Here is a 16,831-nt window from a genome sequence, read left to right as displayed (position 1 = left end):
AACGCTGAACTGACCCTTAATGATAGATAGATAGATAGATAGATAGATAGATAGATAGATAGATAGATAGATAGATAGATAGATAGATAGATAGATAGATAGATAGATAGATAGATAGATAGATAGATAGATAGATAGATAGATAGATAGATAGATAGATCTGCATTTACTCTAGCTCTTAGACATCTCTTCTTTGTGCACTTCTCTGCTGTTTCTACTTGTATTGTCCTCTGCTTTATATATCACTATCACTTTGTAAGTCACTTCGGATAAAAGCGTCAGCTAAATGAGTAAATATAATATTTAATATTGATTAAATCCTAACAGTTGTTCTTTTCTCTGTTCGTCTGTAGTTATCACAAGGCTGGAAAGGTGACACAGTCCTTCAACCTTCCTACTACTCTATGAATTTAACCTAGAATTAAAAACGGTTCTTGACTAAAAGCCCTCGTCCTGACCACCCTAAGCTAATTTTGTGTGTTTTCGTGGCCCCTTGGCCAGGTTTCAGACAGTGTTAGTAAACTCATTGAGGATGTGGCATTGTTTCAGCAATCCCTGATTGCAAATCCGTTCTCCAGGAAATGATGGCCACTGTCGAACCGCGACAGTTTAAATGTCTAGGGTCATATTAACCTGTCACTTTTTGTTTAAAAAACCCCAAAAAAAGTCTAGAATGTATTATCGTGCCAGTTTTAGTTTTAAGCAACCGCTCTGGGCGTAGACGGACACGAGCGGATGTACGCGTAGGACTGCGCCCGTTTTCCCCACACCCAGTGGCTCCATCGTTCTTCGGCCGTCTCTCAGAGCTTGTGACGGGAGCCCCTCTGTCTCCACGCCGCTCCCACGTGCTGCATGTAAACGGATCGTCAGGCAGTGCTTGATGTGGCAAATCTGCCAGTTAGATACATAAACAGGACAGAGCAGTATCCGTTTCCCATGAGCCCCGGGGCAGGAACCCGGTCTCTCTACATCACAGAATGGCACCGACTCGGATTGATCTTTTAATTAGAGCACAGGATAATAAGCAGCGACAGAGACCGCTCGACTCCCAGTCAGGATGAATGATGCCTACTTCCAGCATCAAAAATGTTTATTAGGGGAGGGGGGAAAAAGGGGGACTCTGGGCCTTGTGGTCATCCGTGTGGATAAATATTGGAATCGGAGGTGGAGGATCGAGGACGTTTGTTTTGATTGAGTGTTTAACCCGATTCCTTTAACCATATAATTCACTGTTGAGCAGCCGAAATAAACAGGTCTCAAATAAATGTATCCTAAAGATGTGATCATCATAAAAATGCATCATGTGAACATGTAGAGCACATGGTGTGTATAATAAACACAAAATGATGTATGAAGCATGTATAAGAAGAAGCAGCCATTTAATAAATTCATGGTTTAAAATTATTTTTAGACCCTAAACTTGCTTGGACATGTTTTTGACTCTGGATAAGAAAATCTAAATGCAATCTGTTAAAAAAAAAAAAAATGTAAAAAATAATTATATTTTAGAGGGCCTCTGTGAAGTGTGTGTGTGTGTACATATACTGCAAGTGAATAAATGTGCTCTGTGTGTGTGTGTATTAATGTGCACAGTGTGTGTGTGTGTATTAATGTGCACAGTGTGTGTGTGTGTGTGTGTGTGTGTGTGTGTGTGGGTTTCCGGTGGAACGACTGTATTTCCCAGCCGGTTTGTCGGCAGCCCACTCCTCCTGGTGTCTTGTAATGTGATTAATGGCTATTAATCATCTCAGCATCTCAGGCAGGACCCCTGACTCACAGGAAGAGCAGGATGCCGAAAAACTCTTAACCTGTCATGTTTAATAGACAGACACACACCGAGAAAGTGCTGCTCTTTTCTCACTCTGTGTGTGTGTAAAAGATATCAGGACTTCTGTGGGTAATACATGCTTCTGTTAAACTTTTGAGCAAGTACAAACGAAGTCTTTATCTTGCTCTGATTCGTTTGTTTCTTTCAGGTGGTGTACTTCACAGAGATGCACAAGATCTTCAGCGACCTGACAGATCAGATCGATCAAGGCGGCCTGACGGACCAAGAGCGAGAACAGCAGAACGAATCCAAGCTCAACGAACTGCGTGCTCTGTCTATCGTAGCAGATGACTGAAGTAAAAGCAGCTCTCTCTCTCTCTCTCTCTCTCTCTCTGCACCAGCTTTTTTCCTTTATTCCTTCCATCGGATTGTTCCTCGACGGTCAGACCGGCTGTGGTATGGAATACCGGTAGAGAAGAGGTAGAGATTGTACCTTTCTTTGTTTCTCAACCTCCGTTCAGGTGGTTGCTCTTCATCAGTCTGTTTAAACTCCTCTTCGTGATCAGGGTTACGGTTAGCTTTCCGCTTCTCGATGATGGTAAAACCAGAGGAAGGCTTCCTCAGGCAGATACACTACACTCTGAACTTGTACGAAGGGAGCGCAATTTCTGAAAAGTGAAGGATCTCACTGGTGAGTAGAGCATCACTGGAACCGTGCTTGTTCTTTATGTACGACTTGTGTATTCAATACACAGCAAAGGCAAGAATTCATTAGGGCTCATCATCTGTATCTCCGGCCTTCGCTCTGAACACTAAAACCCCGTCTGCGCTCCATCTCAGAGATCTCAAAGAAAGCAATATCTAGTAACTTAATACTAGCATGAAGTATTTATTCATTGTTGATCGAGTATTTAAACTGTCTGAAGTGAATTCAGTTTGTCTCCGTCATTACAATCTGTTACCCGGTACTGTAGCGCCCTCTACTGACCCCACAAAAATACACTGAATTTTTACTCGTCTTTGTGTTTAAACGTCTAATTTTTTTCCCCCACTACAGCCATACAGTTTCGGGACCAACCTCTAAAAAAAAAGAAAACAGCTGTTTTCCCTTTCCTGATGTTCACGTCGTCTTCGTTTTTTATTTTTATTTTTTAAAGCGTTCTTGGTTCTTTGTTTAGTTTCAGTTCTCCATCCTTAACCGCACCTCCGTGTCATTTCTGTTGAAATATGTGCCTTTATCGTCATCGTGATATCGGATCATCTCTCACAGCATTCATCTCTTCTTCATTTGTTTATATGATAAAACGCGAAGGATTTTTTTTTTTGTGTGCGCGTCTTTTTAAGAGTTTGCTTTCATTATAATCCCGTGTCCTTTATAATTTGTGTCATTTGTATCTGTCACGTTTTGTATTTGTTTTACAAACTCGTACAATAAATTGGTTGTTGGTTAAAAACCTGAAATATCATTTGTAGAATTAGTTTTACACGCACAATGTGAATACGTGTCACATTCAGGTCAGTGGAAAGGCTTGAGATACATTTTTGTTATGATGAATATTATTGAATAAAATATTCCTCGCTGTTTATCTAATCCGATAACAATCTGACCGTGTCAAAGTATTATTATTATAATTAATATTAATATTATAAAGTGCCATAAAGCATTTCTAGGTTATTTGTCCGGTTCAACAGTGGACACACACAGGTGATGGACACTCCTAGAAGGCACGTGTCCATGTCTACTTCTTTTAGTTGGAATCTCAAAGTATTTTTCTCCCCAGGTTTATGCTGTTGCAAGGAAAATGATCATTAATGCCCCCAAAATAATTCAGAATTTATAGTTACATCCATTTAATATTGTGGAACTTCCTCGAAAACAGGTTAGATCCTGTTATCACGCACATTATAGCAGCTTTAAATCATCACTCACTCAGCAACATCTCAGATTTTCCCTCTAATCCCAAATCCCCCCAGCTTACTTTAACTGAGAAAGGTGAAAATTCCTCCATCCCTGAAGGCTTACAAAAGCGCCGACACTGGAGACTCCTTCCTTAAAATCTTGCAGGAGCGTCCCCTCACAGAAAACGTAACCATATTCACAGATTTATCCCGGATGTCCACGTTACAAACGTGAGCCGTTACCATGGAAACATGATCGTAGCAATAAAATAAATAAAATCTGTGAATTGATATCGAAACTGTGATCAGAGTCGAGATTTCATCAGCACTGTATTCTAAGCACGTTGCCTAGCATGAACCTTTTTATCCCCAAAAAGCCAGCCCAAACCAATTAAAACCTATTATCTTTATTCATCTTCGAGAGAACACATATAAAATACAGTACATCTCTACCCTGGATTGAATTAGTGGAGTTGTTCCTCATCGGTAGGTTTAAATCTGGATATGTACAGCACAACAAATTGTCCACATTTACAGTTCACGTGTTTGCTTTTATAATACACGCTGCATAAATTACACCTTTTATGTTCCTAACGTGAGAAATGACCTCTGCCTTTGATTAAATAAATCACAGAGAGCGATTAGCGATTAAGAACTTGTTTAGCGAACATCATCTGTTACAGCAGCAATGAAACGGACGTCGTCTTTCTCGTCTTGTGACGGACGGACGGTCTGTACTGATTTCCGTGTAGGAGGTCAAACTGACCTGAGGGATAATAAAAGTCGCACAGGAAGAAACGCACACTTTGTTGCTTCCTCACCTGTTCTTCGTATTACGTTATATACACAATTACTAACATCACAGGATGGAGAGCAGCGACGTCGTCCTGCATCTTTTCCGGCGTGTGTGTGTGTGTGTGTGTGTGTGTCCTGTGTCGTATCTAGCTTATGATCAGTAGAGCTTTTTCCAGTTCGAACGTTAGTTAAAAAATAATGTTAATAATAAAATTCAGAAGCCTGTGCCGTGTCTCTACATGGCTGATTTGCTGTACATGTGTGCGATCTGCTCGCTGAAGACGCGGCGCAGGTCCACTCGCTTGCTTTTCAGGGTGGGGGTCAGGAGGCCGTTACTGATGCTGAACATCTCGGAGTGCAGGTACAAATCCTTCACCTGGAATGGAAATGAGGACGGAGAAGGTCAGTTTCTTCTCTTTGGCTTACATTAACGTTCCTGGATCCAGGAAGCTCAGGATGAGTGTGTTGTGATGAAGCGGAGTTACTGTTACACCCTGAAGGTGATTATTTTACTAGAACAGCATGCTCTGAAGTGTTTTAGTTTTTGTTTAAATTTCATTTTAATATTGTGAAACATCCAAAAGACAAATTATTCCTGCCATGTATAAGCTATAAACCTCACCAGTTTTTTTCTCTCTTTGTTAAAGTTAATAATAATAATAATAATAATAATAAAGCAAAATGCCATATTATCAGGAAAGTGTGTGTGGTACCTGCTCAAAAGACTTCAGTCCTGCTTCCTTGCCTACTGCGGTCATGTCCTCCAGCACAGCTTTCTTCATATCCTGCAGTAAAGAGACAAACACTGCTACAGTGCCTCTAAACATCTGTGTATGTTCAATATGAAGAACATATTATATCACACACACACACAATACCCTGATATATATATAACTCACAGGATTCTGACAGAGCTCTTCATACGATCCCACAATTCCTCTCTCTTTGGCCCAGTTGACAAACACTTCTGGGTCTGGAACCACGATACCTATCAAATAAGACTAAAACACCCACACACACACACACACACACACTATAGTTAACTCCACCAGTATGCATCAGATGCCATTAGACTTTATATCAGTATGCAGAGTAGTTTGTGTGTGTGTGTGTTTACCTGTAGACTGTCTCCATGCACATACACCTGCAGCACAGGTACACAGCGCATGTAGACGTTCTCAATCTTTTCAGGAGCGATGTATTCTCCCTGAGACAGTTTAAAGATATTCTTCTTTCTGTCGATGATGCGAAGAGTCCCATTCTAACACACACACACACAGAGACACACAAAGGATGCAGCTTTTTCATTACTGCCTTCAAATAATACATTTATAGCACCTGAAGACTGCTACTGAAATCAGATTCCAGCATTTTGGCATATATTATAAAATATTGTTTCACTCTATAATAGAATCTATAATATCATAATTTAATTTATATATATATATATATATATATATATATATATATATATATATATATATACACACACACACACACATATTTCCTATTAACTGATAGCAGTATGGATAATAAAGCATACGTTATAATATTTTAATGTAATATATTACAGTTTATTTATTAGCCATACTTTTAGACCTGACTGTATTTCACTAATTGAAAGCTGCTGTGTGTGAGAGTGTGTGTGTGTCTCACCGGCAGCCACTGTCCCACATCCCCTGTGTGTAACCAGCCGTCACTGTCCAGAGCCTCGGCTGTCCTCTCCTTGTCCCTCAGGTAACCCTGAAATATACTGGGTCCCCGGATACAGATCTACCACACACACACACACACACACACACACACACACACACACAAATGAAACGGTGGCATCTGACATTAGTTTAGATTAGATTACACATTGAACGTGTGTTACCTCTCCTTGTCCGTTCTTGGCGTAATAGTTCATGTCTGGAATGTCGTTCAGTTTCACCATGGAACAAGGAAGAGGAGCACCAACGTGACCTGGGACACAAGTTTTTAACAGTGAAATCTCCGAAGGCTAAACTTTATATTGCTAGAAGTACATCAGAAAGCAGCCATCTCGAGTCCACAAACACGACAAAAAAAAAAAACACCACCACCTCAAATCTAAAAAGAGTAACCAGCAATCTTGAATTTTTCTCCACAGCATGTTGTTTGGGGTTCATCATCTCTAATAGGTGTGGCTTTTAGTTGCTGTTAGCATCTCATTACATCTATTACCCTACTTACAGCATCAGCTCCAGAGCCAAACTTAACAACTATTTATACTAAACCGGGCTGATGGAATTCATTTTGAGGAGAATTGTGTTTCTTTAAATGTTTCACACCAGTCTGGATTACACAGAGAGACCTTTCAGTATAGAGTTAAATGACTGGAGGCCATCATTATCTCCTCATGAGGGGTGGTGTTACCTGCACTCCAGTCTCCAGGCATAGAGAATGTACAGCCAGCCGTGCACTCAGTCTGACCGTAGCCCTCGAATATCTACACACACACACACACACACACACACACACACACACACACACACACACACACACACACAGAGAGAGAGAGAATGCTCATGACTACATCTCTGAATTCAATGTCTTTGCCCTTATCTAAGCCCTCACTAATATTCTAAGTCATTTCATCTATTTCCCTCATTTCCCCATGACTGGAAAAGCAGCCTATTAAAGTCCAGGTGTTCCAGGATGCGTAGGATCCCATATTCTGTTCATCTGCCTGTTTTTCCCCACCGCGCAGTTCCTCTGCATATTTGATTTGAACGTTAGCACGTAACTCACTTGTGTTCATTTTACACGTACGCATTACCGTTCCTACTGCTTTCAATTCGATTATAAACTTTTGGTCTTCTGTTTAGCATGATGATGAATGATGTAATCTTGTTTGAGAAACGTGATTAAAGTAAATGTTATTAGGTGATTTTTTCTTTTTTTTTCTTTTCTAAAGAGTGCACTGACCAGGCAGCCGAGGGCAGCTCTGAGGAAGGACAGCACTGTGGGCGAGATGGGAGCCGAAGCCGTCAGGATGAAGCGCAGGTTTCCTCCCAGACTGGCCTAGAGAGAGGGAGGGTGAGAGAGAGAATGAAAGAGAGGAAGAGCGAGAGAGAGAGGGGGATAGAGACAGAGAGAGAGGGAGAGAGAGAGGGGGTAAAAGACAGAGAGAAAGTGAGAGAGAGACGAGTGAGAGGGATAGAGAGAGAGACAGGGAAAAGAGAGAGGGATAGAGACAGAGTGAGAGGGATGGAGACAGAGTGAGAAAGAGAGAGGGTAAAAGACAGAGAAAGTGAGAGAGAGACGAGTGAGAGGGACAGAACGAGAGAGAGGGTGAGTGAGAGACAGAGAGAGAGGGAGAGAGAAAGGGATAGAGACAGAGTGAGAGACGGAGACAGAGGGAGAGAGAGAGGGATAGAGACAGAGTGAGAGAGAGATAGAAGGTGAGAGGAAAAGAGAGAGACAGAACGAGAAAGAGGCAGAGAGAGAGTGAGAGAGAGGGTAAAAGAGAGAGAGGGGGAGAGAGAGAGAGAGAGAGAGAGAGAAAGACAGCAGGTATTAAACGTATACACATTCCTAACATTAGCTAATTCACTACAATCTTCTTATCCTTTTTGTAATGAGATGAACAAACATCTTCAGTCGGGTCACTCGACACAGAAGAAGGGGATGAAGAGGCAGAAAATTGAAATGAATAAGAAGAGGAAGAAGAAAAGGAGAAAGAAGGAAAGAAAAATGTAAAGGAAAGGAAGGGAAAGGAAAAAGCTACATTTAAATGAAACGCAAACAGAAAATGCAGGGTTTTTTTATCATCATTTAATTTTACTATCGTTTATTCCCACTAGACTCTGATAATAAGGACAGTGTGATGAAATGTGGAAGCTGGACTCAAATGTCCTGTTAAATATTTCCCTTTCAAACCCCGGTGTGCTGTGAATACAGAGAGGACAGGAGGAGTCGGGACTAACTGCTGGATCTGCGAGAGATACCTGGATCTTGCTGAAGACTAGTCTGTCCCACACGCTGTCATTCCGGACGATTCCGCTGCTCAGCTCGGCCTGCTTCCTGCTCACGGCGTAGTGTAGGATGGCCCTCCTCAACACGGATGTCACCGAACCCTGGATCTACACACACACACACACACACACACCAGAATAGCTCAACCACTCTGAAACAGCATGTCATATTACACAAGTTTTGTGTCTCTTCATATAAAAAAAATTATAAAATGATGATAATCCATCTATCAGATACTGATTATCACCACGGGGGCAAATGCTAGATGATTGGCAGATCAGATCTAAGTCACACGGGTGTACTTATGAAGTGAGTTGTCATTAGGTATCGACAAATCCTTTGTCTCATGGTCATCCTCTGGTCATGTCAGACCTTCACGCATGTCATATAACAGCATATATATACAATATATTCTGTACACGGATACCGACCTTATCGTAGATGCGGTTGAGTAGGCGGGGCACCACAGGGAAGAAGGTGGGCTTCAGAGTTTTAATGTCGTCCATGAGCAGTGAGATGTCCCCTTGATAGAAGCCCACTCTCGCTCCGTGACAGAACATAGACACCTGAAATCGGGCGAGAACGGAGGGAAAGGAACGTCGTGATGAGTTATGCAGATGAGTTAGACACACTTTCTTTCATGGATGTTGGCTTTATAACACCCTTGTGCTTTTGGTTCGCGCTGTTTCTAAGTAGGTAATAACAAAAAGTAATAAAATTGATAACGTGTAATAAAATTCCGATTTTGTTCCCAATGATAAATCTATATGCTGCGGTTAACATCGTCCCCTCTTTATCTAATCCGTGCATTATGAGCTCTGACCTTCTACTGGACAGATCCCAATCGAGGAATAAACACGCACAGTTACCTGAATCATGCGCTCAAACATGTGAGCGAGGGGCAGGTATGAGATTGACACGTCCTCCTGGCGGATCTCGAAAAAGCCCTGCAAATAAACGGAAACGTTCCCATAAATCCAACAAAGACAAAAAAAAAAAAAAAAACATCTGTGGCACAGATCATCAGCTACATGAAATATCTGAGGCATTACAGTTTAAGTGGGTGATTAAGGCGACCGTTCAGCGCTTACAGCCACGGTTAAACGCGCAGTTTGTCTTCCACGCTGCTGATTTAAGAAGGAGTTTAGAATTTACTGGGTGGTGAAACACACCATTTATTTACCACACAATTCTCGGAGGCCTACGGTGAGAGAGCGAGCGGCGGAGGGAGAAGAGCGGGAATGCGTCCCGCAGGAAATAAACAGATTCTAATGAACAGACATGGAGATAAAGAAAAAAAAATAAGACGAAGAGGATTTAAACCCATCACCACTATGGTCTAGTGCGAATTCGTCTGATATTTGAGATATTATAGTTTTAATTCCAGCGCAATTTTGAGATTTTGCCTTACAACAAACCAACCAGTAACACTGTGTGTGTGTACTGGGTGTGTGTTAGTCTCATCCTCACACTCCAGGATACACAGCATCTCACATCTTTTGTGCACTTTTCTGGCCACAAACTTCTGAATACTTAAGGCTCACACTCGTGTGTGCAAAATCCACATGAAAAATGTTCACAGAATCCCGTCCCATTAAAAAAGTTGTTTAAAAGGTTGGTATAAATCATTTAGTGGTGAGTAAAGGAGAGAGGCCCATGTCAGTCTAGTTTTTGATTAAATACACTGATCAGGCATAACATTATGAGCAGTGAGAGGTGAAGTGAATAAGACTGATGATCTCCTCATCATGGCACCTGTTAGTGGGTGGGATATATTAGGCAGCAAGTCAACATTTTGTCCTCAAAGTTGATGTGTTAGAAGCAGGAAAAATGGACAAGCGTAAGGATTTGAGTTTGACGAAGGGCCAAATTGTGATGGCTAGACCACTGGATCAGAGCATCTCCAAAACTGCAGCTCTTGTGGGGTGTTCCCGGTCAGTATCTATCAAAAGTGGTCCAAGGAAGGAACAGTGGTGAACTGGTGACAGGGTCATGGGCGGTCAAGGCTCACTGATGCACGTGGGGAGCGAAGGCTGGCCCGTGTGATCCGATCCAACAGACGAGCTACTGTTGCTCAGATTGCTGAAGAAGTTAATGCTGGTTCTGATAGAAAGGTGTCAGAATACACAGTGCAGGACGGGTCAGGGCTGTTTTGGCAGCAAAAGCGGAACCAACACAATATTAGGCAGGTGGTCATAATGTTATGGCTGATCTGTGTATATTGACTGAAGTGCACACGTCTTTCAGTGCAGCACGTAATAGTGTGTCTAAGACTTATTTTCTCCTCACTCATGTTGCCCTGATTGGCTTTCGCACTTGAATTTATTTTCATTTCTCTTGAAGCACTGGTCAGTGAGCCGCTCTGTATCGGTCTCACTGAGTATTTTATTACGCCACGTTATTAGGTCTAGGATATTCCTGGCTAGTTAGCAAACTAACAAAGGAAATGTTTGTCCTGGATTATTTGCTTTTGATTATTTTCCATGATCTGCTACAGTTTATTCCATTTCATTCTTCACGACAGATTTATGGCCAGGATCCTTCAGTCTGAAGATCAACACCAGTCTCCTGGTTCCTGACTCACTCTAACTAGCTGCTTTATGTTTTTTTTCTGCACAGCTGGTTGTTTGTGTCTCCTGTAGCCATATACTGGTGTCTAGGAAATGGAGAAGAAACCTAGAAAGAGAAGTGTGAGTGTGTGTGACTGACCTCCAGAATCTTAATGACGGAGGAGGTGTTGGAGGTGATGTTGCCGTGCGTGATCATGGCTCCTTTTGGCTTTCCTAAATGAACAGGAAGTCATTTACTTCACAATCACACCATAAAGGAGTGGTTGGATTAATGGCTTTATAGCATTTCTGGCTTTAGAAAGAAATGGAAGTAGATGAAAAGAGCTGTACCTGTAGTTCCACTGGTGAAACACACCACAGCCAGGTCCTGAGGCTGAGGAGGCTACGACAAACACAACAAAACAGCTTATTAACTCAAATAATGTGGTCAGATGAGGTGTGTGATGAAGCGTCCATGCACTGTTGAGCTAAAGGTTGGTGTGTTATTTGTCGCTACATCAGGAAATTCCCAAGGAACACATGAAATACCCGACACTTTAGGAACTGCGAAAGAGATTTCATTGGACACTTACTACTGGAGCCTGGAGATTTTCCCTGCCCAAATCCTGCAAGAAAAAAAACACACAGCAAAACATAATGAAGCAGTCACTATTTACATGTTTCCTGTTCATTTAAAATTCATGCTATTTTCTGACCATGAGCTGTTCGAGCTGCAAAATCTCCACACCGCACTTCCTCCCTCTCTCCACCAGGGCGGCGCTCACAGGGTTAAAGATCACCAGACAGGACAGAGTAGGAGTCACGCCATTCTCCTTATTGAGCAACAGAGACTCGGCCTTCTCCTCTTTATCACAGACCACCAGAGAGATCTCCGCTACAGAAAGAAAGAGAAAGAGAGACAGAGCGAGAGAAAGAGACAAAGAGAGAGAGAGAGGGGGAGAGAAGATGGTATGTTGAACTTTAGTTACATATTAGCACTGCTAATGTCTCTTTACCTTCTTGAGAAAAACAACATTCATGAATAAAATGCTATTTTATAAAGCGAAACACACTGTGAGCCACAAGGGGGCGATGATAACTCAGAAAATCACTGAGCAGGAAAGTTTACTTGTAGAAAAATAAATGGTTCTAGTTCGAGATGTTATTTACTTATTTATCTGAGTGAATTATACATTACAGGAAGCTCAAATTTAGCTACAACTAAACTAAATGGCAGGTTTAATTTTTTTTTTAATTAATTTTTTACTTCACCAAATATTCCACATTTTTTATTTCTGGAATATTCCTTCAAAAATCTTATGACTTTTCATAATGAGTCGGTGTCCTCGGAGCATTTTTTAAATAATACATTTTTTTAAAAAATGATAAAATAAAAAATATTTATAAAATTGTTTATTAAAATTACTGATATGATGTCCAGGCCATTTTGATTAATTAATAATAATTAGTTAATCACATGACCGCTCCTACAAACAGTCGTCACAAGTCATCTCCAAGCATGTTAAGTGCTTTTGCATCTCTATTTCCATCGAAATTTAGAAACAAAAACCAGAAGCCTGGCTGTCTGTCACGCAGTAGTTGACGTGAAGGTGAAATCCACTGCGACTCACTCACCCAGGTTGAGGATGTGCACCATGGCCTCCAGGCCCAGTGTGTCATACAGAGGCACTAACGCCATGGAGAAGGTGTAACAGGCCAACTCTGTAATAACCCACTGCAGCCAGCAGGGGGAGACAATGTTAGTGTCAGCACAGTTACAGTCCATCCTGTAAGATCATACGCACCACTACTGCTTACACACAGGTCTGATCCAGGGACGTATTTTAATAGACTTTGGATGGATGCTAATTTTGCACAGACTGAAGTGTTATATATATTTATATATAAATCAGATACTCATGATAACAGTGATGATAATAGTGCATGTTTTTCTATAAAATGATACTCTGGTTGCATGAGAAGAGAGGTACATATAAACAAGTTTCCTTTTGTTCACAGGGGTTGAGGTTAGGTTTAGGTGTAGGATAGGATGAATTAGCTTTGCTAATAATTACGTCAACGGTCGTTCCTCTGAAGTGTTTGTGTGTGTATATATTTAGCCCTTTTTAAGATCCTCGCAATGTTCTTTTTAGAATCAAAATATTTACTTCTGGCTACAGAGGCTAGGATTAGGGTGAAGTTTGGGTGTAGGCATTAATTAGCTGCAGTAATCATCATGTCAATAGAAGGTGTGAAGGTGTGTGTGTGTGTGTGTGTGTGTGTGTGTGTGTTGTACCTCTGGCCTATTCTGGGCGAAGATGCCGACAAACTGTTTAGGAGTAGGCTTGCATCCTTTGGCCAGCAGACCGGAGCCCAGCACCTGTGCCCTCTCTGCCACCTGCAGCAGGACAGGAAATGACAACGTTCAGTACAAGGTGCAGCGAGTCCATCCAGTGTGTGAGGGGAAAAAAACAAAAACAAGAACCTATTCTGGCTTACATTAGACAGAAAAGACCTAGTGATGGGTCCTAATGGCTGAAAATAAAAGAAGAGGTGGAGGTGCTCTCTCTGCTCTCTGAGAGCGTCGTGGCTTCAGATCTCTCTGCCCAGACGTCAGCACCCTAACAACCAGGGGGTCTGGATACGTTTCTCTTACATAACTAAATAAAATGTACATATCAGTAGTTGATTGTTACGTCTCATGCCGAGCTCCAGGTTTTCAGTCGTCTGGTCTAGAAATCATTGTTCTGTGTAAATCCATGTCCTTCATTTTTCTTACTTGGGTTAACACAGTAAAGCAAAAGTATGAATATCACGAGCAAAAGACTTCTTAGTTTTTCCTAAAAGGCTGTAGGTCTTACCTCGGTGTAGGAGATCCACTGGTACGGCTTTCCCGGTTTCCTAAAGCCAAGGCATGGTCCATCACCTGCCGGACACCACAATATCAGCAGCCGGCACTTTATCGAGCAGCATTCACACCCGTTCTCTTTATTTTTTCCTCATCATTTGTATTTTATTTTACAGTTCTAGAAGATAACACTAAGTCTAAATGAAATACTTCCTTGAATGCACTGTAAGTGTGTCAGAAAAGCCCCAGTTCCAGTGCTGCATTACATTTGGAGTGACACAACATTCCCAGGTCACCCGGTGAAACCCGAACCATCACTAGCTGCATTCAGCATCTGCCAAATGGCCTCTTTTTTCACAATGAAGCCAGCCCCATCACGGTTAAGGCAAAATCTAATACTTTTGTGCTGAACACATTTGCCTGTGCGTTATTGTGGCTTCTTCGTTGTATGTGTGTGTGTGTGTCTTAAGAACGAAAATCCGAACACAGCTTCAGGTCATAATGCCTTTAATTAAAGCTAGCCCTTCTGTCTAGTAGACACAAGTGCATTTTTACGACTTGGCCGTGAACGCTTTTGGCCAAAAAGCTTGTCAGTTAGGCTGAAAAAAGTGGGTTTGGCCAGATGGATGTCTGTGATGTGCAATTTCCTGCAGCCTCGAGCAAGATGCGGTTAAGTACAGGAGATGAGCGCTATTACGACCCTGCTGGCTAAATGAGCTCAGCTGTGTCTCGTGGTGCTTAAACTGCATCCTGAGCTGTTTTCTGCCAAACTTACCTGCGATTCTCAGGCCTCTCTGAAACATGTCGTACACGGTCTTCGTATCATCGAAGTAGAAGTCTAGTAGATTATCATCCTTCAGCAAGGCGGATCGTCTGCAACTGGCGTCTCCCTGAAAACATGCACACATCATTATTTTATAAAATTTGGATGATTATTGGTTCACAATAATCAAAAAGGACTATTTCAAGCCTTACCCTGAAGCCCTTTATTACAAAATTAAACTGGCATTTAATCAGACTCACACACATACACTATACTGTCAAATGTTTTGGGACGTCTGCCTTTACATGCATATGAATGTAATATGGAGTTGTCCCACCTCTTCTGGGAAGGCTTTCCACAAGGTTTAGGAGTGTGTTTATGGGAGTTTTTGACCATTCCTCTAGAAGCGCATTTGTGAGGTCAGGCACTGATGTTGGACGAGAAGGTCTGGCTCACAGTCTCCACTCTAATTCATCCCAAAGGTGTTCTATCGGGTTGAGGTCTGGACTCCTCCACACCAAACTCACTCATCATTATATCTTTATGGACCTTGCTTTGGTCACTGGTGTGCAGTCATGTTGGAACAGGAAGGGGTCATCCCCAAACTGTTCCCACAAAGTTGGGAGCATGAAATTGTCCAAAATGTCTTGGTATGAAGCTGAAGCATTAAGAGTTCCATTTACTGGAACCAAGGGGCCGAGCCCAACCCCTGAATACAATGATTTGGTGGGGTGTCCCAAAACCTTTGGCAATATAGTGTTTAAAATATACTACAGTGGTGGCTTGAGGACAAACGCAAGGAGATTAACCAGTTTTAAACATATTTTTAATACAGATATTTTGAATACGATGAATATGGATTCAAATAAGACAAAGAATTAATGAACCAAATGAAAAAGCACCTCTGCTGAACATGAATATAATCAGATATTTAAAATATATCTATGTGTATTTATAAAAAGCTCTGCAATGTTAGGGGATGGAGAGATGGAGCAGACATCAGAACATCGCAGTGTTGCCAGGTCTTTGGAATGTTATACCTTCTATAACTATACACTGCTTTTGTGTGATGATTATATCATGGCAACCCTTTAAAATGAAGAGAATGATGCACAAATACAGTAGAAAGATGCCGGTTGTAATGGTGATTTGTTTTGCATTGAGAGTATGAGGAAATGCACCTGAACAGGTATGGACTGAGCCTTCAGGTCACACGGAGGCCGGATGGAGCGAGGTCGGGTAACCAGCCAGTAGGCAGTGAGCGAGGCCACGGCTCCGAGCCCGAGGAGAGAGGGAGGAGAGAGCGCCAGGGAGGGAAGCAGAGCCCTGAGATCTGCTACATCAGTGCTGCCTAAATCACCGCTGCTGAAGTGAAAGGAACGCAACCACTCCTGCAACTGCATAGCTGAGGAGAGAGAGAGAGAGAGAGAGAGAGAGAGAGAGAGAGAGAGATGGTAAGTTATACTGTTTACTCAGAAGTGTTTCATTTCACCAACGCTCCTCAGACAGGAGACTCTTACCTCACTCACACACTAATTAGTTGGTGAAAGCAGACAGATTGGTATTCAAGTATCTTCTAAAACACACACCAGCAGAATCTGATGCTGTTTACATTCATATCCATTCTGTTTATAGGTGGTATATGGAGGAAGTAAGCAGCGTTTTGTTTGGATACCATTTAAAAGCTCGTATTTAAAGCAGAGGTCTTGACAAAAAGCGCACGTTCTCTACATCAGGGTTAAGTTTTCAGTCAGAGTTACAGTCAGTGAAGGACCCTGCTGACTACTAAACACTTCTTCTACATTATTTTCACTACTAGGGCACAAAGAAATTTCACAAATGTTCTTCAAAATGTCCGGGAAACAGGATCCATCCATCTATTGTCTATACCCGCTTTATTCCTCATTAGGATCTGCTGGAGTCTATCCCAGCACACACTGGGTGAAAGGCAGGGGTACACCCTGGACAGGTCACCAGTCCATCACAGGGCCACACATATAGACAGACAACCACACACTCACTCCTATGGGCAGTTCAGAATAACCAGTCAACCTAATGTACGTGTTTTTGGACTGTGGGAGGAAACCGGAGTACCCGGAGTAAACCCACACAGACTTACATGCAAACTCCACACAGAAAGGCCCCTGCCTGTTCGAACCCGGGATTCGAACCCAGGACCTTCTTGCTGTGAGGCAACAGCTACCTTGCTG

General features: G+C 42.0%; 2 protein-coding genes across 4 annotated transcripts in view; one reads left to right on the top strand and one right to left on the bottom strand.

Annotated features, from left to right (window-relative positions):
- Nucleotides 1–3,066, top strand: part of bin3 (bridging integrator 3) — a 42,035-nt gene extending 38,969 nt beyond the window's left edge. For all 3 annotated transcript variants that reach the window (XM_058388800.1, XM_058388802.1, XM_058388801.1), the window contains one exon: nt 1,977–3,066. In XM_058388800.1, coding sequence (XP_058244783.1) covers nt 1,977–2,123 — 147 coding nt within the window. In that variant the 3' untranslated portion in view covers nt 2,124–3,066. The remainder of the gene's footprint in view (nt 1–1,976) is intronic.
- A 992-nt stretch (nt 3,067–4,058) lies between these two features.
- Nucleotides 4,059–16,831, bottom strand: part of acsl2 (acyl-CoA synthetase long chain family member 2) — a 22,214-nt gene continuing 9,441 nt past the window's right edge. The window contains exons 2-21 of the mRNA XM_058388799.1: nt 15,803–16,026; nt 14,634–14,748; nt 13,872–13,936; nt 13,307–13,408; nt 12,646–12,745; nt 11,727–11,905; nt 11,604–11,636; nt 11,362–11,413; nt 11,171–11,244; nt 9,331–9,408; nt 8,893–9,027; nt 8,434–8,568; nt 7,412–7,507; nt 6,860–6,932; nt 6,339–6,427; nt 6,119–6,235; nt 5,580–5,723; nt 5,362–5,463; nt 5,176–5,247; nt 4,059–4,838 (exon numbers count right to left, since the gene is read on the bottom strand). Of these exons, the coding sequence (XP_058244782.1) occupies nt 4,698–4,838; nt 5,176–5,247; nt 5,362–5,463; nt 5,580–5,723; nt 6,119–6,235; nt 6,339–6,427; nt 6,860–6,932; nt 7,412–7,507; nt 8,434–8,568; nt 8,893–9,027; nt 9,331–9,408; nt 11,171–11,244; nt 11,362–11,413; nt 11,604–11,636; nt 11,727–11,905; nt 12,646–12,745; nt 13,307–13,408; nt 13,872–13,936; nt 14,634–14,748; nt 15,803–16,024 (2,124 nt within the window). The 5' untranslated portion in view covers nt 16,025–16,026 and the 3' untranslated portion in view covers nt 4,059–4,697. The remainder of the gene's footprint in view (nt 4,839–5,175; nt 5,248–5,361; nt 5,464–5,579; nt 5,724–6,118; nt 6,236–6,338; nt 6,428–6,859; nt 6,933–7,411; nt 7,508–8,433; nt 8,569–8,892; nt 9,028–9,330; nt 9,409–11,170; nt 11,245–11,361; nt 11,414–11,603; nt 11,637–11,726; nt 11,906–12,645; nt 12,746–13,306; nt 13,409–13,871; nt 13,937–14,633; nt 14,749–15,802; nt 16,027–16,831) is intronic.

Source organism: Hemibagrus wyckioides, linkage group LG05 (assembly GCF_019097595.1).
Source record: "Hemibagrus wyckioides isolate EC202008001 linkage group LG05, SWU_Hwy_1.0, whole genome shotgun sequence".
In the NCBI taxonomy this organism is placed as follows: Eukaryota; Metazoa; Chordata; class Actinopteri; order Siluriformes; family Bagridae; genus Hemibagrus; species Hemibagrus wyckioides.
Note: the sequence above shows the minus strand (reverse complement) of the source record. Positions and strands in the feature narration are given on the sequence as shown.